We start from the raw sequence: 26,416 nt of genomic DNA, 5'->3' as shown, positions 1-26,416 counted from the left end.
TTGGATGTGTAAGACATGTTCAGGGTTGGCTGCACATCCCTGTGAAGCCCTGCCTTCTGAGATGAGTTATAGCCATCTGCCGGATTACAGCCTGTACGCAGCCAGTGAGGCTTTTATTCTGTGTGAATGAGGAAAACATCGCGTCTGGCTGCCTGAAAGCTGTCACATGGGGCCCAGGAGGGGGAAAAATCGCTTCCTGAAATGATCCTCGTCAATGACTGTGTATTGTTTTGTGTTTTTTTTCCTCTCTGAGCAAACATCGCATCGTGTTTAATTTCCCATCCGGATCTTTTTTGTGTGTGAGTGTGTGTCGGTGCCGATGATGATCAGCAAAGTTAAAAACGCGATGTCCACTCTGGTGGGAGGGATGATGCCGCACGGACACCACCACCACAACCATCACTCAGGTGGCGGCCAGAGCTGCGGACCGGACAGCCTGCCGCCGCGCTTCCCCTACGGCCGGCCGGATTTCTTGGACCTCACCCCGGAGCTCCTGCAGTACTCCACCGAGCACGCATCACGGCCGGTGCTCACGTTAAAGAGAGACAGCAGGCTTCCCTGGAGGACGGGATACGCAGAGTGAGTGGCGTTCATGTCCCCCCAAAAATTATTCCCATCACCAAATATTATTTTATAATGATGATCAGTGTCAGGCCCGTGTTGCTGCAGCTTCAGCAGCTCTGTGAGCACTGCAGCAGCCAAATGATGGCCAACATGGCCTGGTTGCTGCATGTTTGCTCAGTGTTCCTCCCCTGAGCTGCTGGAAAGCATATTTGGAGCTGTGTTTAATTAGTCAAAACGCTCCTGATCATGACACAATAATATTTGTGTGGAAAGATATTTGACTAGAGGCTCCTCCTCGAGTCAAATTAAAGAGTTATTGTCAGCCGATGCAAAGTGAAAGCAGGAAATGTGTACCTACTCCTGCCACTAACAAGCCTGTCTGTGTCCTCTTACCTTCTGATATGAAAAAAGCAAAGTGTCTGTATTTGTGCCTGTGTCTGGAAGGTTATTTGCCTTTGAACATAGTGTTCAACACTTTGATAAAAATGGTTTTACTGACCAATGACCATTCACATTTCTTGTAAGCGTAGGTGCAGATCTCCACTCCTCATGTCCTTGGCTTTACTGCAGCTGCTTTTATACTCTTATACACCTGCAGTGCTCCCACAGGTAGAGACAAAGCAGCCCCATTTCATTCACACTATTGGCCAGAATTTGCTGCTTGGGCGATTCCCGCTGAGGAAAAACACTTTCAGACATTCCACTCTCCCAGAGATGGGGGAGTTGGTTATGAAGCACTGATAAGCTCCAGTCCTAGAGTACAGTATGTGGGCTATACCACCCCTGCCTGTCCTCTTGGTCCCAGTGAGGAAACAAAAAAAAAAAAAAATGGCTGACTCATACAGAGAGTCTCAAGGGGAAGGGGACGAGATTTGTGACGACTGCACGTCTCAGAAGGCTGAATGAGAGAGGTCAGATGAGGATGCTGTAACGGATAACGGGAGGTTTGTGCGTGGGAATGTGCACCATCATCAGTGCTGTCATCTGCGCTGTGCAGCAAAATGACTTTGATGTAAGTCGCTGAAAGTGTAATCACAGCATTAGCAGTGCTGTTTACAACACAACCTAATCGGCTGATCTGCTCGTGCATCAGCTGTCGAGTGTAAAAAAAAAATCCAAAAAGTCCACTGCTCAATTATCACATTGTGAGCAGACACAACAAACACAAATTAATCCCAAAGTAATGCTACAATTTACAGGGAGGGCTCTGTCCACTCACTAAAATGCGGCATTAAAGCCAAATTACTGCTGTAATCACATTGTAGAGGTTGTACACTTGGGTAAATTGCCAGCATTGCTTATTTGAGATTGATTGGAGTTATTTATTTACTCACACAGCTCATATGGCCACGATAGCAGCAGTCTAAAGGTGTGAAATGACGTGTGGGGTTTGATCGAAACCTGGCTGCTTTAGCTGGCTGAAATTATAACCTTCACAGAGCGATGATTTATCTATTGGAGCATCTATCAGCATCATCTCTTTTGTGTGGTGCTGTTTACTCCCCTCAGGCTGTAACGAGTGGGAACAATGGTGGCCAAACAGTGCAGGTGGATGCTGTCCAGTTGGAGGCCGCCCTGCTGGCTTACATTCAGACTCTGTGCAACTTCTACACTTTGATATCACTTAATTAGGGTCATTTTGGCGGTAGTGAGGATTTGCGGTCATTGCAGTGTTTGGTATGGTTTCACAGGTCCTCACATATTGTATGCAATGCAAGACCATGGGAGTAAAAGCTCTGACTGTCTCAGACGTTAGACAGACACATAAGCTCTTTTTCAAAATGGAATTGTCAACCCAAAATCTGTCTGCAGCATTAGCACCACGCAGGTTTAGGATGCTCGAGATAATGAGTCTAATTGATGTTATCACCGACTGTGCAGCATTGTGTCAGCATGAACATGAAAGTGCACTTACGGTAAGCCGCTCAAAGTGCTTTTGTCAAATGGCTATTTAATACAATCTAATATGGAGGCAAGCTTCCAGGGCCTTGGCACTGAGCTCCTGAGGGAGCGTGAGGAGGCAGAGACTCATTTTGGAAATGTTTCCATGGAGAGATCTGCACAGGAACACATTTCAATAACTCATACTATATATATCATCTGTGACTTCATGTATAATTTATCAGTCTATAACGCTATGTAACATGATAAATAATGCATGAATAAACAGATGTAAGGCGAGCACAAAAGTACAGGAGGAAATCATTCACATCTCTCTGTGACCCTGAAGTGAATGGGAAGTTATGAATGACTTTTTAACAGAATAATTTCATGTTGGAAAACAGGAGGTCACTCGAAGAGCGCAGAGCTCTGCCAAGGCCAAATGCCCTATCTTGCAGTGTTAGGGAACGTGAAAAGAAAATTGTGTGCCCGCCGTGATTCTGATCAACTCCAAAATTTAAAGGGTTCTTCCTTGGCCCATGCTGTACCCCTCCAAAAAGATTCATAAAAAATGGGTCAGTAGTGTTTCCATTATCCTGCAGGCAAACAAACCAAAACCAAAATATGACCCCCTGAGCGTGGGATGCATCATTCTGTTGTTCAAGCCATTTACTAAAATAAATCTCTCATGAGATCAGAATCAGTTCCCGTCACACTTCACACTGAATGTGCAGTATAGGTAATTTTTTTATAATAGCAATGTATAAAATGATGTGAAAATGTGAGTGTGAAAACAATGTGAGAATCGTTGCTGGTAGTAATGAACCTACAAAGAATGATCACCTGAATCTGCAGCTCAGAGAGTTTACAGTGAGTTTCAGCTCAGTATTTATCTGTCTGGCACTTATTTTACGCTCTTGGCTCATTCTCACTGCTTTTACAGCGTTGTTTTTGTCGTTTTGAAGAGTAAAAGCTCTAAAAACCCACTGTACATGACCTGCTCAGCAGCAAATAGCCAACAGTCACAGTTGTAGGCTAGCTGGTGAACACAGTGGACTCACATTCATCTGCTAGTTGTGTGAATAGACGACATGTTAGCCGTGTTAACTGCAAAGGTGAAAGTAGGTCAGTATTGCGTTCAGAACCTGTTTCCGCTGCCAGAAAGACGTTATCTCAGGTGTAGATTGTGCAGTAACTGCAGTGTAATGTCATGAAAACATCCCTGATATTTTGAGCATTCACTGTGTGTTAACATGCATTTTAATGCAATGAACATAATTATCTATCTGGTTTTCCTTCATATCAACCAAGCCCCCAGGAACAGAAACCAATTTTACATAAGCCCCTTTTCCACTGCACAAAAAAACTCACTAGCACCTGCTAACAGCTGGCTTTTTTATGTAATCGGGAAGATAACGATCAGCATTCTTTCCTGGGTCAAATGACTCTGCAGTAGTCATGGGTATTTATCGGATCTGGCTCTGATTGCCATTGATGAGAACACAACACGCAGGTGAATGTGCTAATTTTAGCCCCTTAAAGCGACACTTACCTTTCTGGAAATTGTACGCTTTTCTTTGTTTAGGTTAAAATGCTATTCATAAGCTGATGGCACACTAAAATGTAAGTGAATTCCACCAGAGATCAAAACTCTTAAGTATACCATTCTCATATGGTTTTAAGAAAACTCTGGCCAATCATTGCATTCGAACCAAATGCAATGATTGGCCGAGCATCCTGTCTGTCTTCCCCCGACTGACATAACCGCTCACGTAACATCTCCCTCCTTGTGCGTTTCCACTTACTAGTAATGTTACCGCTACTATCTAACGTTAGCACTGTAACCTTATTCTAAAACTCATCAGTCATCACTGACTCCGGTTGAGTTTTAAAACTCCGGGGTTGCGTTTGACTGTCGTGGTTGTAACATTACACTCGCTCTCCTCTTCCATGTATCTAACGTTACCTTGCCAACGCCTATGTCTATCATAGAGTTGTGGATGTTCAAATTTTTTCTAAGTGCTGTGTGAAATGCAAGAAAGGTAAGAGTTGCTTTAACTGGCAAGATGCAATGACGTGCCACCACAAAATACCGTCCCTCTATGCACAAGCAGCGCTCAATCATCATTTCAGATTAGTCTGCACCGAGTCCGAAAGAGAGATGAATAGGTAAGAAGTAATCACTGTGAAGTTTTTACAGGCTTCCTTGCTGCTTTCTACTGTTTACTAACCTGTTTTCCAGTCTGTCCTTGACAATTAGTCTGCACCGAGTCCGAAAGAGAGATGAATAGGTAAGAAGTAATCACTGTGTGTTTTTACAGGCTTCCTTGCTGCTTTCTACTGTTTACTAACCTGTTTTCCAGTCTGTCCTTGACATCGGACACGACACACTGAAAAAAACAAAACCCCATAAACACACAGAAAGTCATACTCATCTGTTGCAAAGCTGCGTACACAGCTGTGGTCTACTGGCAACTGGAAAGGAGTGTAGAGCCTATTTTTAGCGAGTTTACCGGTGTTTAAAAAACATGCGCTAATTTTGGTAGTAAAAATGATAGTAGCTAAATAGTGGAATAACAGCTTCCAGGTCTGTTGCGTGAAGATATGAGGCCTAAAAATACTTATATAATAAGATGACTTAGAAGATAGATTTGCATTAAAATCATTTATTCCCATTCAATTCAGCAAAGGGGTTAAACCAGAAGTTAGCTGCTTAGCCCACTAAAATCTCCTGTGTAGATTCTATATAGGCCCCCATGTGAAAAAATTGGGTAATTTGCTACCTAGAAAGTCGAGGTTAAAAGGCTTCATGCACCACTGACCAACTTTAATAGGAGTAAACAGGGCCCACGTATCCATTTCTATTTATACATCCATGACATCACTCAGTTCTTGTTCAAACGTAAACTGGCACTATTCAGTGTACAGATCCTAAACTGTTGGGGAGACACAGTGTTTTTAGTTGCAGCATGTTTTCATTACAAAACATCTGCATTATGTTCTAAGCAGCATTCAAGTTACTGCAGTACCTGTTTATCACTGTACTGAGGATCTGCTTTTGTCAGGTCTCACCTTTCAATTTTCATTTCCACATCGCACCGTGTGTCGTGCAAACATGACAAGCAACTTCCTCTCCCTGCAAAGGAATTCAGAGTATGACTAGACTAATTCTTACACGCTACGGATGAAGGCTCTGTACAGACCTGCAGTGTTTGTTTAGCTGCCCACCTCCACCTGATGGAGCTCAGTTTAGCAGTGAGAGATTCTTTTTTTTTTTTCCACCTTCAATCCTCTCAAACAGTTCACTCTTTTACTCTCACACGTGTCTGTGTTAGGAGCAGAGGGATCTTATGCACACCCACTGGCCAAACTGCTCAAACAGGTACTTTGAAATGGTGTATTGACCACGAGTAATGCAAAAAGCGTCAAGAACAAAGACTACACGTACAGATGCACATCACAGTCACGTCCGTGTTTAAGAAAGTTCAGATTTGTAATGGAAAATGATCAACAACTCAAAATGTAAAAGGGTTATTTGAGAGGTGCGTCTGACTGAGCCACAAAACCTCACGTCAGCCTTTCCTGTGTCGCAGGGCTTTGCAAGACAAGAGGTGAAGTGCAACATTCTTCAACCACTGCTTCATGTTGCTACATATTTTTTTTTCCTGAGAGATGTCTAATAACACCACAAACATTTACTTCACATTTCTGACGCTGAAAGGTCCAGCTCACACAAGTCAAGAATTCACTGGAACTCCCAACTTCCTCTTTTGAACTTTCCTTGCATAATGCACTCTTCAGTAGGAAGGTTCACACCAAACATGACCAAAAATGAGTTTCAGTCACAGGCTGTGGAAACATATGACCGAAACGTAGATATGCGAAACAGTTAAGTCACATTATAGGAAGGCTTAAGCGCCTGGTTTAGAATCACATCCTCCCACGCCACCGACATTATGTTCAATTATAGCTCATTGAGTGCATGTGACTGCTTTCAAAACAGAGAATAATTGCTGATTCTTGATTGTGGGAGCGGTGAAACTTCATTACACTGCAGAATATGTAGACAGAAGATGTTTACTTTTATATTCAGTCCAGTCTTTTCTCAAAACAAGTAGAATAATCTATGGTTATAACAGGAATTAGTACTGTGACAAGGCAGAACAGGCTAATCATTCCACTAGTATGATGTTTTATTCAAGATTATTAACTATACTAATATAAAAGGTCTTGTCGAATAACAGTTAAATGGTTAACTAAAATATGTTTCTGAGAACAACTGAGGTGAGAATTATGCAACGCAGTGACAGAATCTTGGTTTATATTTGATCAGCACTGCTTAGTTTTATCATTTGATCTCAGTTTATTCAGCCTCTGTTTTTACAATATGGGAAACAGCATGGGGCTCACTTTCTGTTCACAAATTCTCATATTACAGCCAAACAGTGCACTAAAATATGTTTCTGAAGACATTTTAGGTGAGAAATAGGCAATACAGTAGCTGTATCTTCGTTTATATTTCATCAGCACTGCGTTGTTTTACAGATTAAAGTGAGTTTGAAAGAGAAAGAGAGGGGCTGGTCTCTCTTTTGGTCCGCTTTTATACTCTTTGTGTGCATGGTGGGTGGTGGCAGGTATATGAAAATGCCAAAGTGCAATCCGTAGTTCAAGCTAGGGTTGGACGATACCATAAAACTTGCTTTCAATCTGGTACCAAGTAATACAGAGTCAGAATCGCTACCAACATCGATACCAATACTGATCATTTTTCTTACTAAGTGGCTAAGGTATTTTCATGTGTGTCATAATTTATGAGATGAATAATCAGTCTGCTAAAGTCAAGGCCAAAAATGACCACTTACAGTATGAAACTGTAACATTAACAAATGCTAATGATCCAATTTGACTAAAATGTTAATTTCACTACAGTGTGTCTGGATATTTATCACGTGGGCCTCTCTGAAAAGACTCTGCCAGTGAACTCTGTCTCTGTGTCTGGTTTCTGGATGCTAAGGTATTTCCCTTATCCTCCCCTTTTCTGTTGCAGTTCTCTTTCTCATGTTATTTAGTTTCGTTCAGCCATCACTGCAATGATGTGTAGGATTAAACTCGTCAGATTGTGCACTGCTAAGCACAGTTCATATGTTGTTTATGCATGACAACATGACAACAGCAGTGGAGAAGAAAAGCGTATATGCACTAGATGTATTCTCTACGGGTCCATGTCATTGGTTCGACAGCCCATTGGTTCGACATCCCATTAGTCCGACTGTCCGCGGTGCTGAACGGCTCGCGGCGGGCGTATGGTGCGCCGCGACCGGCTTGAGGCGGAGCAGGCTCACGGCTTATGTGTTTGTCACTTTCTTTTTCATTTTAACCCACACCATGATCTTTTCCTGACCCTAACCAAGGTTTTTGTGCCTAAACCTAACCAGACCTTAACCACAGGGCATCATGATGATTTCGGAACGGACTTCGGAACAATGAGTTTAATATGGTCGGAACAATGGGATGTCGAACCAATGGGATGTCGAACCAATGGGCAGTCGAACCAATGGGCAGTTCCCTTCTCTACAACAGTACGCTGTTTGCACAGACAGTTTCACTTTGAAATACAAACGGTTACATCGTATCTGTATTATCTGTATTTTGGTATCGATCTGCCCAGCCGGGGTCAGCCCTATGTTCCCACAGCCCAATGGTCCCACATTTCTAAGAAATTTTTTTCACTGAAAATTATGCCCTATGTTCCCACAGTTCCCATATTTCTAAGATTTTTCTCAAAATTAAACCCTATGTTCCCACATTTCTAAGATTTTTCTCAAAATTAAACCCTGTGTTCCCACATTTCTAGGACATTTTCAAAATTAGGTCTTGTGTTCCTACATTTCCCTTCAATTTAAGCCCTATCCTCCCACAAGGGTTAGGGTTAGGGGGGATAATAGGTTGGGTGTAATTGGCTACCAAATTGGGAGAAAGGAGGATAAAATCTGATACAAATTTATGAAAAAGGAAATGTGGGAACATAGAGCTGTGGGAACATAGGGCTGTGGGAACATAGGCGCGCTCCCGCCCAGCCTACTTCAGGCAACAGCTGGAGAGCCAGCAAAAATCTGCCAGAAAACGAATTCAGGTGGGAGATGAACAGGGAGACCTGTGTGCTGGTACAATGGAGGGAAGTTTACCACAGTTCATTTACACATACTACCCACATTGTTATGACACAAAGCTGGTTGGAAATTGGCAAAGCATCCCTTAAGCAGAAGATTGTCATGATACTATAGTTTCTAACTCAATACCAATACCCAGAAAAATACTCGATTCCCATTACCATTTTTGATACCATGGGGGGAAATGACAAAAAAACAAGAGGCATAAAAAATATTTTTAATGAAGATAAGAACAATACAATAACACCAATAACAACATTTTAAGCTGCTTCAGGTAGTGCAAAAAAACAAACAAGCTTACTCTAAGATATCACAACATATGACAACAATATTTTTAGGTTTTATGATCAGCCGTTTGCCGCTAGCTTAAGGGTAGCATAACAGGCTAATGTAGCTGTCGGCTAATAGCTAATAATAAAACAGCTAACGTTGATGGTACCGCCGACCAGGTTAAAGTTTATGATATATTTTTAATACTTCAATGATGTTGAAACAGGAGTTTTACTAACCTCTCAAATTTCCTCATAAAGACTGGAGTGTTGCTCCAAGATACTTCGCTAAGTTTGTTGTGCTACTTGACTTTATCGCCACCACTTGTAGCATTGTTTGCATACAGGCTTATCGACATCCTTAGCCTTTCTCTGGTCGTTTGCCTCATATGCAAAATACTTTCAAACGGCACCTTTGCTTTTTTCATTTTCAACTAAAACTGGTCGTGAAGGCCCCGCAGCAGCAGCACTTACCATGTAAAGTCAGTTTTATGCTGGCGACACAGGCCTATGTGCATGACAGGTAACAGCTGCGAGTGAGGGGAGGGGCTGCGTGCCTGCCTGGCACTGTTGGTATTGATACTACTATTAATCCTATTGATTAGTTTCGAAGTATCAAGTTTTTAAAAACCCTAAAGCAGAGTAACATTGTAAGACAAAACAGTATAAGAGATGTTATGGTGGCCACAGCTCTCTTGACATACTATCGGCCTCCAATAGCTGATGCATCTAATAACAGCAATAAAAAAACATATACTCTGTATTTCGTGCCAACTTTTGGCCTTGGCAGAAAGTTTACACGACAATCAGGCGACTTTAAATTCTTGGCTGTCATTAGTCCTAATGCAGGGAGTGCAGTGCAGGACACTGTGGTGCCTGTCTGCTGCTTTCAACTGATTAGACAGTGAAAGGGCTTTTTATAATCCAGATTTGGGCAGCAGTTGCCTTTTTTTGCCTCATTTTTTCCTGCTGCTCTGATATCAGAGCTTCCAGGCAGAGCAAGACCATTTTCTGGAGTGATTGTAATCAGCTGAACTATTTGGAAAGTGAGAGGTCAAAGGTCTTATTTTGACTTTTACTCTGGATTCTTCTCGTCTCCTTTGACTGTCCAGTATTTAATCTGTCTCCCTCGCTGCTGGCCTTCCTTTCATTTTTGGTCTCTTCTTACTTTTCTCCTCCTCTGATGACACCAGCAGTCACTGATAAATGACTAATCCCTCCTCTGCAGAAGTTTCCAAGAGAATCTTAATGACAATACTTGAATTACTGGGATTGCGCAATAGGCATTATGCCGTATTATCCAGCTAATGTGGCATATCTATAATTGAAACTGAAAATGTTATGTAATATGCCAGCATGAGGTCCAAACTGCAGCCTGTCCAAGTCTGCGAAATGTGGCAGCTTATAAACCCATGCCAGTGGATGTTTGTCTGCTGTAGCTCGTTTACCACAGATTGCATTGCACCTTACCACACAGCTAACCATTTTGCAAACATCCTGTTGTGTTTTAGATTTGTGTATGTGTTTTTTCCACTGTTCTAGGCAGCTGTTAGTTTCCATTCACATCAGTAAAGAATGAAAATCAATTAGCAGATTCTTGAGACAAACTTGAGCTTTGTAAATTATCACAGTGAACATCAAGTATGCATTAAATTTTAGTGCTTAAAGTTTATCATGGTGTGGTACTGCAGGTAAAGCTGCTCTAATCAATATTTTTCAACATTAACAGTGAATTAAATAACTATATAGTAAGTCAGACCAGCCATTAGGAATTACAGACAAGCTATAGTGGGACAAAATTTTCCAAATTGGACCCCTCAACCATACCCCCTCCATAACCACCAGTGGTGCATATGCCATATCATTGCCTCCCCCCTTGGCCTTGAGCCAAGGTCACCTGTACCCTGTGGACGCCCCTGACAGCAGGCCTGCAGTACATAATGTGAAAGAGGTCACTTGTAGTTACAAAGCCACAGAGAATTACCACCTGACTTTGCAGTTTCTCTCAGCTCTTTAGAGCTTTTAGCATCTTTCAGTTCATTGTTTTGGTTGTACTACCCGCAACTGTACTGTTTTGGTTCACTCTCACAGCTCTTATCGACCTCGTTTCCAGACACAGGAGGCAGCTCTTTCCACCAAAGGTGCAACTAGATAGCTACTTACTGGTGAACATAGTGAAGCATTTAGCATCTAAAGAGGCAGATATTTCTCTTAGGAATCGTTAAAGTCCAAAACAGAGCTAAAACAAGAGTGAATATCTGACTTAAAACCTTCAAGTGGTCAGAAACACAACTCCAAATAAATGTTGATGTAGCATTGTGTCTGCTGGAAGTTCAAATGAGCAACAGTTTGCAGTTTGTTGGTTGGTTGCGCTGCCAAGTGGCTAAAAACAAAACAAAAAACAAGTAGCTCAGGTTCAGGATTACGCAACTAAAAGAAATTTAAAGAATCTGCTCATTTACTTCCATAGCGTACGCAGATAAATGAACACCAACAGCTGGAAAAATACACCCAGAAATCTGAAGCTGAAAGCACACTGATGCTGCAGTGCCAGTAGGAAGCGTCAGAGCTCACCAGGCAAGAGCTTTTTTTGCCAGTGTCTTTATAATGATGGGATTTTGTGTTGTATAGCTTGGGATATTTCTATTCTAACAGTTACTGATGTTCAAAACGTGAGTGATAAAGACAGCAAGAGGTGATGAGAGGAGTCGAGCTGCTGTAGGAGCAGAGAAGAAGAGCTGTTACGGGAGCTGGGATGTACAAGCAAGGAGCAAGTAGGAAAAAAATGTGTTGTTGGGTTTTCTTTAATTTGTTTTGTTTTGTTTTGTTTTTTCAGGAAACAGGACATGCATCCGAAAGTGTTGGTTCTACATAGAAAATAGGGGCAACACTTTTGGCAGGCCGTTTGGCAGCAGTGTGTTTTGGCCTTTGTATCACACAATTAAAAATGTTTGGTAAAAATACAAAATACTGTATTCATTATTTGTAGGGCTGGATCATGAAAAAAATCCCTGTTATGGTGAAACTAAATGTGTGATTGAGCACTCACATATTTCAAGGTGTAACAGGGAATATGTCACTATGACTATTTTTCACAGAAAAAGCTGTGTTGCACAGTTTCCTACAGCCTCATCACTCTTCTCACCCCTGTTCTGCATCTGTACCTCCAGCTAACACTCCTGCAGCACACACACACACACACACCAGGGTGGATGATGCTGCCAGAGTACCAAACAGTGCATTACTCTCAAGCTATTATCCTCCGCAGGCATCAGCTCATAATAAAAACACTTAATCCCGCCTGCAAGTTCCCTCTGGGACATGACAGCATCCTGCCCCACTTTTTGCCTCACTCTTCAACTCTCTCCATATTTCTGGCTGCTATTATATTTTCATGTGGTTAGAGGAATGAGAGCAAACACTTTATAAATCATCCGACTCCAGGCTCACCTTGCTTCCCCGTCTCTTTCTCCGTCAGGGTGATCAATGCGGGGAAGAGCATGCTGAACGAAGACCAGGCCTCTTGTGAAAAGCTGTTCGTGAAGAAGCCGAGCGGCAAACACCGCAACTCCACTTTGCAGGAGGACAACGGGGTGAGTGAAGGGGCAAGCTCCTGTGATGTCTGGTCGAAGGCTGTCGGCTCCAATAAACAATTAGTGGTAATGTTTTTAAATCTGACGTCAGTGTACTCTAAGTCCTGACGGTGTCTGAGATATTTGGAATTCTTGCTGTTTAGCTTCAAACACAATATAGTCTGAGCAGTAGTGCGTTGAAATCAATTAATCATTAAGCACATTCATTGTAGTTATCTGATACCCAGTAGTGGTGTCTGCGTATCGAATTTGGTATTGATGGATTCACCTCCTGCCCCTTTGGGCTTCTAATTTTTCACAACTATCACTCAGATGTCTCTGATATATCTCTCACTGTGTCTTATCCCATCATTACAAATCAAAACATCGGAAACAAGTCCCAGTGGTTAAAAAATATACAAGATAAGCATTTTTTGGAACGTATCTTCATCCTGAGCTTTGTATTAAGGAGAGAAGTCCCAAACATGACCCAAAAAGGACACTTTAGCCAAATTCTATGGCTTTCATTTTGCTTGTTGATTTAAAGGTACATTGTGCAGGATTTTCCTAAAGTATGTTCTGCTTGTATGTTCTTTTAATCTCCTTATCTCACTATGTTCGGGACATTCCTGGGTATGACCCACAGGGGAGGTTGGGACTGTATAAAAGAGTAGCAAATAGGTGTTGGACCATAAGCAGCATGCTTTCAAGAGGAAGCTGTGATAATTGCAAACTCATTGCTGTAAAAATGCTAATATAGCCAGATGAAACACCAAGCGGAGTAAATCAGGGGTTGGCTTTCACTTTCACCTTCTGCTGGCATCGGTGTTTAAAAACAGTAACCAACAATGTCTGCATAGTAAACCTTTAACTTGCGTCTGTGAAGATTAAGGTGCCAGACTGAGACAGGGTGCACTTGTGAAAAACCACAGAGAATCATCACTTAACAGTTCCCCTCAACTCTATGAAGCATTTTAGCATCTTTCAGCACGTTGCTTTGGTTGTCCGTCCAGCAGCTTTTCTATTTTAGTTCACTTCACTTTCATCAAATAAGCCCTAATAACCCACTCTATAGTACCTCTACACTAAACAGAACACTGTAGCAGTTAGCAAGTAGCTAGTAAACATGGTGGAGCATTTAGCAGCTAAAGGGCAGATATTTTTTTCAGGGGTTGGTAGAGACCAAAAACTGAGCTAGAAGAGAGTCATTTATGGGCTCACATTAATCAGATGGCCAGAAACATGACTCCAAATTGATGTTAATGTTGCTCCAGATCTGCAGAACGTTTAAATAGGCAACTGATTGCTAACATACTGACTGAAAAGGTGATACGTCAATGTTTCTGCCTCCCCCAAGTAGCCAAAAAAATGCAGGTCTTAAGTGCCAGATGTGGCTGACATGGATGTATTAAGAGACCTGGATACAGTGTCGGAAGCGGGACCCCGTTCATTCCTATCAGAGCTGCTCAGTGGTGTAGTTCTGTTTCTGCAGTATAAAATGACACAGATGATAGGCGGTGCTTCTGCATCTTTGGGCCCGTAGAGCAGGCGCACTAGAGACTTCCCCCAGTTGAGATAGTTATGTCCGTTTTAGGGCTTTACTGACGGGGATGGGGATAAAATGATTTAATCTTGTAGCTCTGCTGGACTTTCCAAATGTTGTCAGACCAGATAGATAAAATCTTTATCATAAAACAAGGCATTTCATGGAGGTTGTGACACTATGTGTATCCAATGATTTACAGACATGTCTCTCCCAGTGTAAGTGTATGGCAGAAAGTCATTTTGGGCCCAGTGGCATCATGTGATGGACTCAGGATTGTAATTCCACTGTTTGGCCACTACAAAAATTGGCTTCAATGCCTGGTGCACTTCCTGGAGGGCTGGTGGCTGAGCATTGAGCTGGTCTTTCATAAGTGCTGTGATGGCCTCCATAGAGTACAGACCAAGGACTTGGTTCTTAGTGATTGTAGTCTGGTAATCTTTTATTTATTTTATTTATTTTTTAATATTGCATATTAATAAACATTACCGAAAGTGTGCCAGAATAAGTCAGAAGGCGAGTTTTCACCCATGGTCCCAAGGCAGGTATAAAGTTGGCAGCCTAAAATCAAGACTTAAAAAAATCATGATATGAGACATTATGTCACATCTCACAGCTAAAAAAAAGAGGACCCAAATGCAGAAACCCAGACAGGCAGGTAGACTAGACAAAAAGCGAGCTTGAAAGTAAGTGCTGCTTCCAGAGAACAAAAACAGCCAGGAGACAAAATTCGAAGGAACAGACTAAAACCAAAACCAGGGGGAAATACAAAACCAAAACTAAGAGCAAACCAGGACGGTGCACGGATTACAAAGAACACCAGCAGCCAGGGAAACTGCACCGACTAAATACACAAGGGAGGGAGGCTGTTACTGAGGGACGGGTGCCATCAAGGCTAATGAGGGACAGGTGAAACAAATCAGGGCGGTGCAGACAGTCACAAAGGCAGGAAGTTAAACATGAGCACATGAGTCGTGACCTGCTGATGTCTCCTGTATGTTAAGTGTTTTAGTGGTTATGGATTCTGCCTTGTTTGTGAAATAATATCGCTCAATTTAAAAAAATACATGAGGAGTGACCTTCAAAATAAAACAGGAAACAAACATATTGATATGTAAAAGTAAAGCCCAGTCAGTAGCAGAACACAAATACGGGCAGCTATAACAGCAGAGTAAATTACAGCTCAACAAAGCAAAAACAAACAATTACAGAGCAGCTTTAATTACACAACAGCAAAATGTGTTTACTCCTCAGGTTAATATATGTTGTAGACAGACTACGCCTGCACGTGCACACACACACTCAGATCCTCATCCTCCATTTGGTGTAAATGAATTACATCATCCCTTGTTGCGCCCCTCCCCCACTCGTGTCTAATATCGGAGCAGTAAGCAGATGTCTTGTGCCTGTTCATCTGTCGGGCCGACTCAGCTTGCAAACATTCCTGCAAACACAAAGGTGGCGACGCCTTTACACCGCTAATTGCATTGTGCAATAAAGTGAATTTTGTCTGTCGTGTCTCCATCACTTGTGTTGATCCTGTTAGGACGGATATCACAGAAGACTTTATTTTAGTATTTTTGCACACTAATGTTCTGTATTGTTGAAGACGTAAACTATGCCATGTGAATCATGACAAGTAAAGCAACAAAATTTGATGTCTTGCCAGCTGTCCTGTGATATTATAATCTAGATTTGCCTCAACTGGGGTTAGGTAGTAAGACCTGAAATGGATGAAGCATATTGCTTAGCATTATGAAATGTCACCAGCTGCAGACCCAGAGCCTAAACCCTCACAAATCTGTGCCTTCTGCTCAGAGTTGTAATCTCATTGGAGATTTTTTTAAACCAAAGCCACAGGAAATGTTTTTTTATACAACTACTACTATTTTTAATTCATTTGATTTATTCTTTTTTTTTATAGGATGGTACAGGAATCCCTCTCCACTTCTGGGGCGTGTTTGATGGACACGCAGGTTCTGGAGCCGCCATCATGGCCTCAAAGCTTCTCCACCGCCTCATCAGAGACCGTCTGGGTGAAATCTGCCACCTGCTGGAGAACCCCACCAGTGCACCTCCAATCTGCCTGGCTAAGAACGGCAGCCCGTACCAGGCGGACACAAAGAAGGGGGCCGCACAGGAATCAGAGGACCCCGATGCTGTCACTGACTCGTCAGTACGCTTTCACATGGAGAAAGTTGTCAGTCTGGAGGGCCTGGTGATGGGAGTCATAGAGACCGCCTTCTCACAGATGGTGAGCAGATGATCACTAACAGGCTTTGTGAGAACACAAGAAAAAAGGCACTTTGCATATTTCAGGCTGCACTAGGTAATTATGCTTGTTTTATACACAAACAGCAACATGACTGAAGATTTTAACTTCAGTTCCCAGAAAACACTTCAGGCCTCCGATCTTAGGTGGTCTGTTTGGATTTGTACCAAAGAAGGAGAAAGACAGAGATCTTATTTTGGTAAATCTACTTTCTCTCAAAGCCTTCATAGCCATGAGGGCAGCATAGCTCAAGGGATGACAATGTCTGTCTGTCTGTCTGCTGATCAGTCAATTGGCCCATCACTGTTGTCCAGACTGAATTACCTCAATAGCTATTGATTGTGTTGCCATGGAATCTGGCACACACATTCATGCCCCCCTCAGAATGAATTGTAATCATTTTGGTGATCCCTTAACCTTTCTAAAGCCATCATCAGGTTGAAATTTGGTCAGCACAAGGGTAGCATTTGCTGCGTCTTGATTTGGATACCTCGGTCAGTACACGTCCATGTAGTACAGTGTGAACACCATATACTTACTTGTGCAGTGCGGCAATTCCATCATGGTTATGTAGTCTCAAACCAAACATGGCTCTTGTGCACTTACTGGAAATGATTATCGCAACATCTGTAAAAATGTTGACAGGACATCTCGAACTGCAAACAAGGTCAACTATTATGCATATTGCATATGTAGTGGATCATGTACAGTGAAAGTAAGCTCGAATAAGCTAGACATGTTTTTCTGGCATATTGGCCAGGCCATGGATGTATTAGGAGAACTGGATACAGTGATGAATGCATGGCCCCACTGTTTCCTATGAGAGTTGTTCAGTGGCTCATGAAGCCAAAATGGTTCGACTGACGTGTATAAAATGACCTGGATGATCTGGGGATGATCAGCACTTCTTCTGCACTGTGCAGCCCATAGAGCCGGTGCACTAGAGACTTATGGCAGCCGAGTGTGACTGAGTGCAGTCAAGTGTCTTCTTTCGGCTGGCCAAGCTAACTTCCAGTTTAGCGCTCCACTAACTTGAATGAGGATAGAATGGTTTAATCGTGTGGCTCTTCTAGACTTCTGAAATGTTATCAGACCGGATGGGTCAAATCCTGATAGTAAAATGCAGGGATGGGACGCTAAAAAAAATGCGTCCACTGATTTACAGACATCTCATTTGTCATGTAAGTCAATGGGAAAATGTCTTTTTGGGCCCCATGGCATCATGTGACAGACCCCAGAAATTGCAGTACCACTGTTTGGCCACTACGAAAACTGGCTTCAAAGCCCTGAACACTTCTTGGAAGCCTAGTTTAGGCGAGCAGCTCCACTAGACTGAATAGGAGCCATCTTGGCATCCGATTTATAGGTACTATTATATATCCATGGCAGGGGTCGCGTTAACCGGATATTCTTGGTCATTGACCGGATTTTTACAACAATGACCGGAAAATCTGAAGGCTGTCGGTCATTTTGACCGGTTGCAATTACCACCCCTGCCTACTTGGCGGCGGAGTGCAGTCAGTGGTTTAAGTGGCTGCCGTTTTCACACTGCAGAGAGTCATTCATCTGCTTCATGTAGCGTTGTTGACATAACGCCCTCTACACACCGGACGCGTTAGTGACGCGTTAGTGCCGTCCAGTGTGTCCAGGGCGAAGCCTAATGGCACGGGTGTGTGGATGTCTGTTCATCTTTTTGTTCATGTCCTTGCTTGTTGGATTTATTAAAAACGAAAGAACTAAATTTGCTTGTTGGATTTATTAAAAACGAAAGAACTAAATGTCTTTGAATATCTTTATTATCATTTAAAAACGAAAATTAAAATGACCGGTAAAGATAGATTATGACCGGATTTTTATGACCCTGTCGGTCAAAATGACCGGCGACGAAAAAAGTCTAGCGCAATGTCTGATCTATGGTTCATCCAAGCAGGTGTAAGCACCTTAGCTTCCTCAGCCGGTGGTCCCTCTTCTTCCGCTCAATAGCCAAGAAGGCAACCATTGATTGTGAGAAGTGTCCGGCATTCCACAGTCAGCTTTTTGACCGTTATAGTGCACCATCTGTGTACTCATAGTGCACTGCATTTGTCTTACCTGTCAGTGTGAACATATTTACGCACTCAAATAGCAAGTGTAAGTACAGAAGAAGGCGAATTGAGACACAGCAATAGTCACTGTGAGCATGCTAATGTTAGTATTTTTCTCAAAGCACTGCTGTGCCCACATGCAGCTTGTTGAGCTACTTGCAGAGCTGGAGACTGTTGTTTTTAAAATCTTGGTCTCTTCCTGTTTGTGACCAAATATCCAACTTGGGCAAATAGGCTGAATCAATCAGTGAGCTCAAAGTGATGCTCTCTCGTCTGATGCAGCTGCTCTGTGGTTTAGATGATTCTGATAATGACCCACATCCTAGGTAATGCACTCTTCAAAGCCTCCATGTTTTCTCTCCATTAGCACCGTGCTGTTTTGTTGTGAATATGAATATTTATGGGGGAAAATAATGAGCTATTCAGGGTGATGAGAGCCAAAGTGGGTTCTTAAACCACTGAGGTACTGTGGCCTTTTGTTTTTACTTCATTTTTTTTTCTCTTATTATTTCAGGATGACCTAATTGAAAAGGAGAAATCATCGTATGCCATCTCTGGAGGCTGCTGTGCCTTAGCTGCCATTCATTTAATGGGGAAACTCTACGTAGCCAATGCTGGAGATAGCAGGTGAGAGAACTGAAATAAACGTCTACTGCAGACCACGGAATGAAATATGTGTAATTCACTCCAGCTTTTCACTGCACAGTGCATGGAGTTGTATACTCATGGGAAATCTTCTCAGACATAGGTGCTTCTTGTGCCCCCTGGGGTTCACTTTGTGTACTGCAGCATCATGCAGCCTTCTACTGACGCTCTTTCTGACCAACCTATAGATGAAGAAATGTGTTAAAACCCATCTGAATCCTGTCTCCCCTCTTTCTCTCTGCAGGGCCATAATCATACGAAATAATGAAGTTATTCCCATGACGAATGAATTCACACCTGAGTCCGAGAGACAGCGGCTACAGTACCTGGTATTCTTTTGTCTTATACAATTATTTTACCTACAGACACTTTGATTAACAGCATAGCAACTGTTCAAGGGGATTTTATAATCTTGTAAGTACATAGCAAAAGGTTAAAAGAAGAGTACACATATAAATAGTTGGTCTTTACCACTCGAATGAGGTTTTACTAACAGTAAAAGTTCAGCTGAACCTGATTAGGAGGGAGGAGGAAATCCTGTGTCTCACTGAAATAATCTGACGTTCGTCGATTGCCTGTTTTAGTAGCCGGTTGTAGTTCTGAGTCACAGAGTGGGTGGATGATGTTTGCTGCTAAAACAGGGAGCTGTTTTTGTGCCTTCAGTACGCAGCATACTGTACTGCAGGTCTCCTAATACACACGCAGTCTTTTCTTCAGAGCCGTGCCAGACATTTAAGGTTAAGTAAAGTGTTTTATTCTGTAGTTTGATGTGACCTGACCCATTTTGTGTGTCACTCCAGGGCTTCCTGAGGCCGAACCTCCTGGGTAATGAGTTCACTCACATTGAGTTCCCTCGTAGGATCCAGCACAGTGAGCTGGGGAAAAAGATGCTCTACAGAGACCACACCATGACTGGCTGGTAAACCTGGGGATCCTTTTTAATCACACGTCTGACAGTTAATCACCTTTCATGAACATTTTTTCTGTATTGGGCATAGCTATACTTTGATGGTGGAGAAATGAATAAGGATTTCCAATCAGGGGCAGCAACTTACAATCTGCCAGTTATTTTCTAAATGAATTGATTATTGGTTTGGTCTATAAAATATCAGAAAATGGAGCAAATGTTCATAACAGCTCAAATTGCTTTTTGAAGTTGAAAACCCCAAATATTAAAGAATACTTCACCCCCAAAGTTACTGTTTGTATGTCAAGGCAGGCTGTTCTCATGTACTGTTTGTACGTATACCTACGAAAAGTAATGCAACACAATTTTATATAGCTCATGTAATCGGGAAGGCTGCGATCACATCACCAATGAGCTGATGGGGGTAAAGAAGGAAGTAGCATAAAGAGTGAAAGTCCATGTAAGGAGTTAGGTTGAGCTGGTGGATGGGTCAAACAAACACAGGACTTTCCCCTAATGTTCGAAACCAATTGAACTTGGAGTTATTTTAATGTATGTTTTCACTTTGTGACACCCAACCATGATTATTTTCCTCGCCCTAACCTACGTAACTTGAATTAGTACATAACGTGACAATGCCATTTGTGGGGCGCTAATTTGTTGGATATCATACAAACTGCTGTATGGGGATATGTTCCTCAATTACTCATCTTGTGTTACGGACTTAAATTCTTTAAAAAAAACTGTCTCACAAGCCTCCATGGTGAACAAAGAATCTAAAAATGGAGACATTTTTGATGAAGTGGAGTGGTAGAAAAAGCTTTCAGCACACTTGCATCTATGCAGTGTTTCACTTTATTGTTGAGCTTCATCAGAGCATACGTAAGGCAACAATGGACAGACAGGTAAAAATAACCAGTCACTGGCAGTAATGCAACACACCTGTACACAACCCTGGTGGTAGAGGCTCCACCTCCTGGGAGTTGTAGTGTTTTTTAAGTACTGAGTGGCAAACTGTAAGGCATACAAATGGAAGCCATACTTGTCTTGTCATACAGTGACTAAAAACCTACTGCTGAATTGGACGTTCAACAACAGCAAAACTTCTGTTTACAAACTCTGACACAACTCATGCAGTATAATCCACGTCTCATTTATGCAGTCGTATGCTCAGTACCTCCAAAACACATGCATTTTTGCATAACAATAATATTTAATACACTTCCTCATACAGTCAGCATGCCTGGCAAGCACATGTATTTGAACTCTGCAGATAGATTCCATTGAGGAGGGTGAGCAGGAAGTTCAGAGCTTATGACTGGAAAGATGAGACTTTAATTATACCACACGAGTTGAGAGACTGTAAATGGATGTGTTGATGCAGTTTTGATGTTGATACATGCAAGAAAAACAAAGTTTTCTTCACGATTTTTTTGTTATCAACTTTCTAAAAAATAGTTTTAACATGGGTAACAAATGACAAACACAATAATACACAACAGTCAGCCCCGCCTCCCACCTCTGGCGGTAGCCCAGTCCATAATAATTTGGCCTTAATATTTTCTTCACGATTTTAACGCAACATAGGATGGGTAATTGATATCCAAATGATCATTGAATGGGTGAAGTATTCCTTTAATTTTACAATAATAAAGCAGCAAATGATAGAAAAGCAGCAAATGTTAACATTTGAAAAGCTAGAACTTTGAATTTCTAGTATTTATGCATAAAAAAATGACGCAAACAGTTTATTTAGTTATCAAAATTGTTGCTGAATAACTTTTCAAACTGTCGTGTTTCAGTAACTTGCATCTGAGCTCTGTTGGTTTTGTTGTTTCAGGGCTTATAAGACGATTGTTGAAGATGATCTGAAGTTCCCCCTGATATATGGAGAGGGTAAAAAGGTAAGAAACAAGGAAAACCCAATGCATCATACTCGATACACAGATCCTCATTAACTGTGTGACACTTTTACATCTACAAGCTATTTGTTATATACTTCAATGTCTCCCTGCGTACAAATGAGACCTGCTCAACATTTCCATTATAGTCTGAGAGAACATTGTCTTCACTTAATAATCCCTCATAAAAGGATTTTCCTAGAACTGAATCACATCCCGCACAAACAACCTACATTACTGCGTGTGTTTGTCCTCACACAGGCACGCGTCATGGCGACAATCGGAGTGACCCGTGGGCTGGGAGATCATGACCTGAAGGTGTACAACTCCAACATTTACATCAAGCCCTTCCTCTCGTGCGTGCCTGAGGTGAGTGGGAGGAATCAGAAGCAGCACTGGTTATCAGCACATAAGTACTCAGTTTGTTCGTCCTTGCTGTAGCAACCTTGGAGCCTTTAGGATACATTTGAGCAGCTTTTGGGCGTCAGCTGTAGCTCAAGGTTTTGTCTTATGACATGCTTTGGTTGCCTTTTTGCAGACTCAGATATGGTGCACAGATACAGATTGAAACCAGTTTTTAGATGCTGTTACCTTGCAGGCCTCCTGTGTATTTTTAGAGATGTTCTTAGGTCTGTCTTCTTCTGCTATCAGATCAGATGTTCAACATCAAAACACATAAAATTGGTGCACACTTAGTGGCTTGTGTTTTCTTGTTCATAAGTGTAACTTTCTGAACGACTCTTCTCATGACAGGCATTTTGAATTATTCTGTTTATCTGCACCTCCCAGAACAATATCTCAGTGTGGAGCCCTCAGTGGATTAATTGTCTTCTTTTAATTTCCTTTAGTAATCCCTGACCTGTAAAGATCTAATTCTATCTTTGTTTTCAAGATCAAATTCCTTCTTCAAATTACTAAAATGTATATTGTACACAAGACTTTAATTCATGCAGTCATTTGAACCCTTTTTTAGGCATAGTTACAAGTGCACATATCCTTTTTTCAGTGTCTTGCCACTCATCACAGTACTTCTTATTTTTGTTTTATGAAGTTAAAAATACTCTCTGCCTCACTTGTCAGACTTTGTTTCTCATTTCCTGTTTAGGCACTTCTCAGCTTAGCATTACAGGAATATTATCAGGCATCTATTTCTTGAACGGAGCTTATCTTAATCACTGGCTTGTTGTTGAGTCACTCTAAATAAGTGGCTCAACTTCATGTTAAGATATGTGAATGAATGTGAGCTGCTTTAATGCTTTAAACGGGGGTTATGTCCCGGGCATGACAGCGCACAGTTGCTAATCTTGAAGCACTGAAGATAGTTTTGAAAATCATGACAGCATGATGGGAAAAAACTTTATTAATAACATGTCTTTCTGTCACAGGTGAAGGTTTATAACGTGGATGAAAACAAACACGGCCCAGACGACGTCTTGGTCATGGGCACAGATGGATTGTGGGATGTAACGACGGACAGGGAAGTGGCAGATGCTGTGTCAGCTTACTTATCCTGCTGTGACCCCTCTGATCCCATGAGGTATGCCACATAATCCTTTACACTGAGCTTTTGTTTTTACTATATGTTCTGTCATGTGGCGTGTGAACATGTTCTCAGTGAAAGCTGCAGTTTCATGAGTCATATGTAAAATAAGTACTCAGTATGTCCACTAGGTGGTAACAGATACTCAGGTCTCCTGCTAAGTTGTGCCTACAGTCAGTATACTGTATGAAGTACACAGTGTAAAGTATTTAATAGATAGATAGATAGATAGATAGATAGATAGATAGATAGATAGATAGATAGATAGATAGAAAACTGGGAGAGTGGATCCAGCAGATTCCAGGTGCAGGAGAGTGCAGTCCTAGGAACAGTTAAGATACTGCGGAGGTCTCCAGCTCGAGGAAGACACACCACACCCTTTGGATGTTGGGGGTCAGCAGGCTGAGCAAAGTAGTCCAGATGTCCCCTTCTCCAGCAATGCTTTTCCTGAGGCGTTCCCAGGCCAGACGAGACATGTAATCCCTCCAGCGTGTTCTGGGTCTACCCTGGGGGCCTCCTAACAGTTGGACATGCTTTGAAAACCTCTAACGGGAGGCACCCAGGAGGCATCCTGATCAGATGCCCGAACCACCTCAGCTAACCCCTTTCAACGCAAAGGAGCTCTACAAGCTCCCTCCAGATGTCTGAGTTCTTTACCCTATCTCTAAGGCTGAGCCCAGCCACCCCACGGAGGAAACTCATTTCAACTGTTTTTATCTACGATCTCATTCTTTCAGTCACTACCCAGAGCTCATGACCATAGGTGAGGGTTGTAGATGGACCAGTAAATCGAAAGCTTTGCCTTCCGGCTCAGCTCTCTCTTCACCACAATGGTCTGGCACAGCGCCCGTATTACTGCAGGTGCTGCACCAAACCACCGATCCATCTCATGCTCCGTTCTACCCTCACTCATGAACAAGACCCCGAGATACTTGGGGCAATAACTCTCTCCCAATCCAGAGGGGGCATTCCATCAGAGCAGAGCACCATGGCCTCTGATTTGGAGATGCTGACTCTCATCCTGACTGCTTCACACTCAGCTGCAATCCACCCGAGTGCATGCTGGAGGTCACCTTTTGATGAGGCCAACAGAACCGCATCATCTGCAAAAAGCAGAGATGCAATTCTGACGTCACCAAACCGGACCCCTTCCTCCCCCCGGCTGCGCCTTAAGATCCTATCCAGGAATATCGCGAACAGAATCAGAGACAAGGGACAACCCTGGCGGGGGCCAACACCCTCTGAGAATGTGTTTGACTTTGTGCCAAGTATGAGGACACAGCTCTCAATTAGGTCATACAAGGACCAGATGCAAAGGTGTGTCCGCTAAGACGGCCCAACAATGTCCAGAGCCTTTAGCATCTCTGGGTGAATCTCATCCACACCTGGCGTCCTGCCACTGAGGAGGTTTTTGACTACCTTAGCGACCTTCTTATATGTTTATATACTGCTTATAAATGCGAAATGGAGAGGGGGCTTCATCAGAATCAAAATAGACAAAGACAATAGTCACATATATAGTTAACCTTTGGTTGGCTATGTAAAGTGTTACCCTTCAGTCAGAAAGTGAAGGCACTGAGATCGTTCTCAGTGACCACTGTACAAAAGGCAGCTTTATGTTGTCTGATATACTGACTTACTTGTTTGAATATGAATCTGTATTTTGTTTGTGTGTTTGTGCTCTGCCTAAATTATAGAGTACTTGTTGTAATGACTGCTTTTCTGCTCTCTGTGTCACGCAGGTACACTCTGGCAGCCCAGGACCTGCTGATGAGGTCACGAGGCGTCCTGAAAGAGCGCGGTTGGCGGTTACCCAACGAAAGACTGGGCTCAGGCGATGACATCACAGTGTTTGTCATCCCACTGGCGGGGCACGAGTCAGAGACATGACAAGGTGTCGCAGCGACCGCTATGACAGGGATGACGCTTCAGGGTCCCTCCCAGGGCCCCTCCCTCCCAGCTCCTTAAACCCTGAACTGACGGAGCAGCGGGAGAAGAAAACACCTTTGTCATAGAGAGGACTCGGGTCTGAGCAGCACCTTCATCACCCCCAGACCGGACCCGGCCCCAGCCGCTTTACTTCAACCCAGCCCAGGATCCCATATCGTTTGGTTGGTTTCCAGTCATGTAACAAAAGATTTCCAGTGACATTATAAAAGAACTCTTCCTCCCAGACCTGCTGTTTGTGACGGTTGCCAGTGAGAATTAAACCCTTGTAGAGTTTTTGTTTCCTGTTTATGTTCGAGACCGCTGGACCGCTACTCAATCCTTTAAACGGATTGTTCATTTTCATGTCATGCCCTGAATGTGACTCTTTTGTAAAAAAAGAAAAGAAAAGAAAAGCCTCTCGCAGTTTCACAATCATGTTTTAAAGAGGATTGCAGTAAAGAATGTGAGGAAACCAAAGATGCCGTCATGGCATTAGGATGGAAATCTGTAAAAAAAAAAAAAAAAAATCAATACATAAAAGATAAACAACAAAACAAAAACATTAGATTCATGTCTGTACATTAAAGAAGCATGTCGGAAGTAAAATCAGAGGAATGGACCTTTTTCAGCACACAGAACCAGTTGTATTGATTTACTTCCTGTGTTAACGATGAACGAATGACGTTCGGCACTTGAAGACTGTTGCACATGCTCTGTGGTAGCCTGTTGATTTGTGATATGTTTTCGTTGAATGTGCTCATAGATTGTTTTATTTTTGTCATTATAATAAAGAGAACAGAGCGTTACACTCATGTTCAGTAAAAAACATAAAGGTAAAGCTTCATTTGTTTAATTTAAGTACATTTTTATTTTTGAACTCTCAGAGGAGAGTAGATGTCTCGGTATAGTAAGATGTGATAAACTTCACACATATGCCTTACGAAGAGATGGAGTGTTTTTCTTCAGATGCACTAAATTTGATCCTTTTACAAGAACATTTTATGCCCTTAAATGTACCACCATACCTCTTTTGTACCATTTTTTTGTTATGTCATGTTGTAATTTGGAGTATCATATATATTTTTAAAGACAACTTTGGTTGTAAAGCAGCATCAGAAGTCTTATTTTTTATGTTTCTA

The 26,416-nt window shown here is 42.2% G+C and overlaps 1 protein-coding gene across 1 annotated transcript; it reads left to right on the top strand.

Moving 5' to 3' along the window:
* On the top strand, window positions 1-26,416 carry ppm1j (protein phosphatase, Mg2+/Mn2+ dependent, 1J). The gene is made up of 10 exons (XM_050038735.1): window positions 1-579; window positions 12,363-12,477; window positions 15,924-16,253; window positions 18,870-18,982; window positions 19,245-19,329; window positions 19,801-19,919; window positions 21,748-21,811; window positions 22,070-22,177; window positions 23,194-23,345; window positions 25,091-26,416. The coding sequence occupies exons 1-10, from the start codon at window positions 320-322 to the stop codon at window positions 25,236-25,238; spliced, it is 1,494 nt and encodes a 497-aa protein (XP_049894692.1). The 5' UTR covers window positions 1-319; the 3' UTR covers window positions 25,239-26,416.

The sequence above is a fragment of the Epinephelus moara genome, chromosome 24, assembly GCF_006386435.1.
Source record: "Epinephelus moara isolate mb chromosome 24, YSFRI_EMoa_1.0, whole genome shotgun sequence".
Classification (NCBI taxonomy): Eukaryota; Metazoa; Chordata; class Actinopteri; order Perciformes; family Serranidae; genus Epinephelus; species Epinephelus moara.
This window is presented reverse-complemented; position numbering and strand designations above follow the sequence as displayed.

Excerpts from the sequence above, each read along its gene's own strand:
- ppm1j (XM_050038735.1), top strand. The coding sequence starts at position 320 with ATGATGATCAGCAAAGTTAAAAACGCGATGTCCACTCTGGTGGGAGGG. Across the intron at positions 16,254-18,869 it reads AGACCGCCTTCTCACAGATG|GATGACCTAATTGAAAAGGA; the intron begins GTGAGCAGATGA and ends TTATTATTTCAG. Across the intron at positions 22,178-23,193 it reads TCCTCTCGTGCGTGCCTGAG|GTGAAGGTTTATAACGTGGA; the intron begins GTGAGTGGGAGG and ends TTTCTGTCACAG.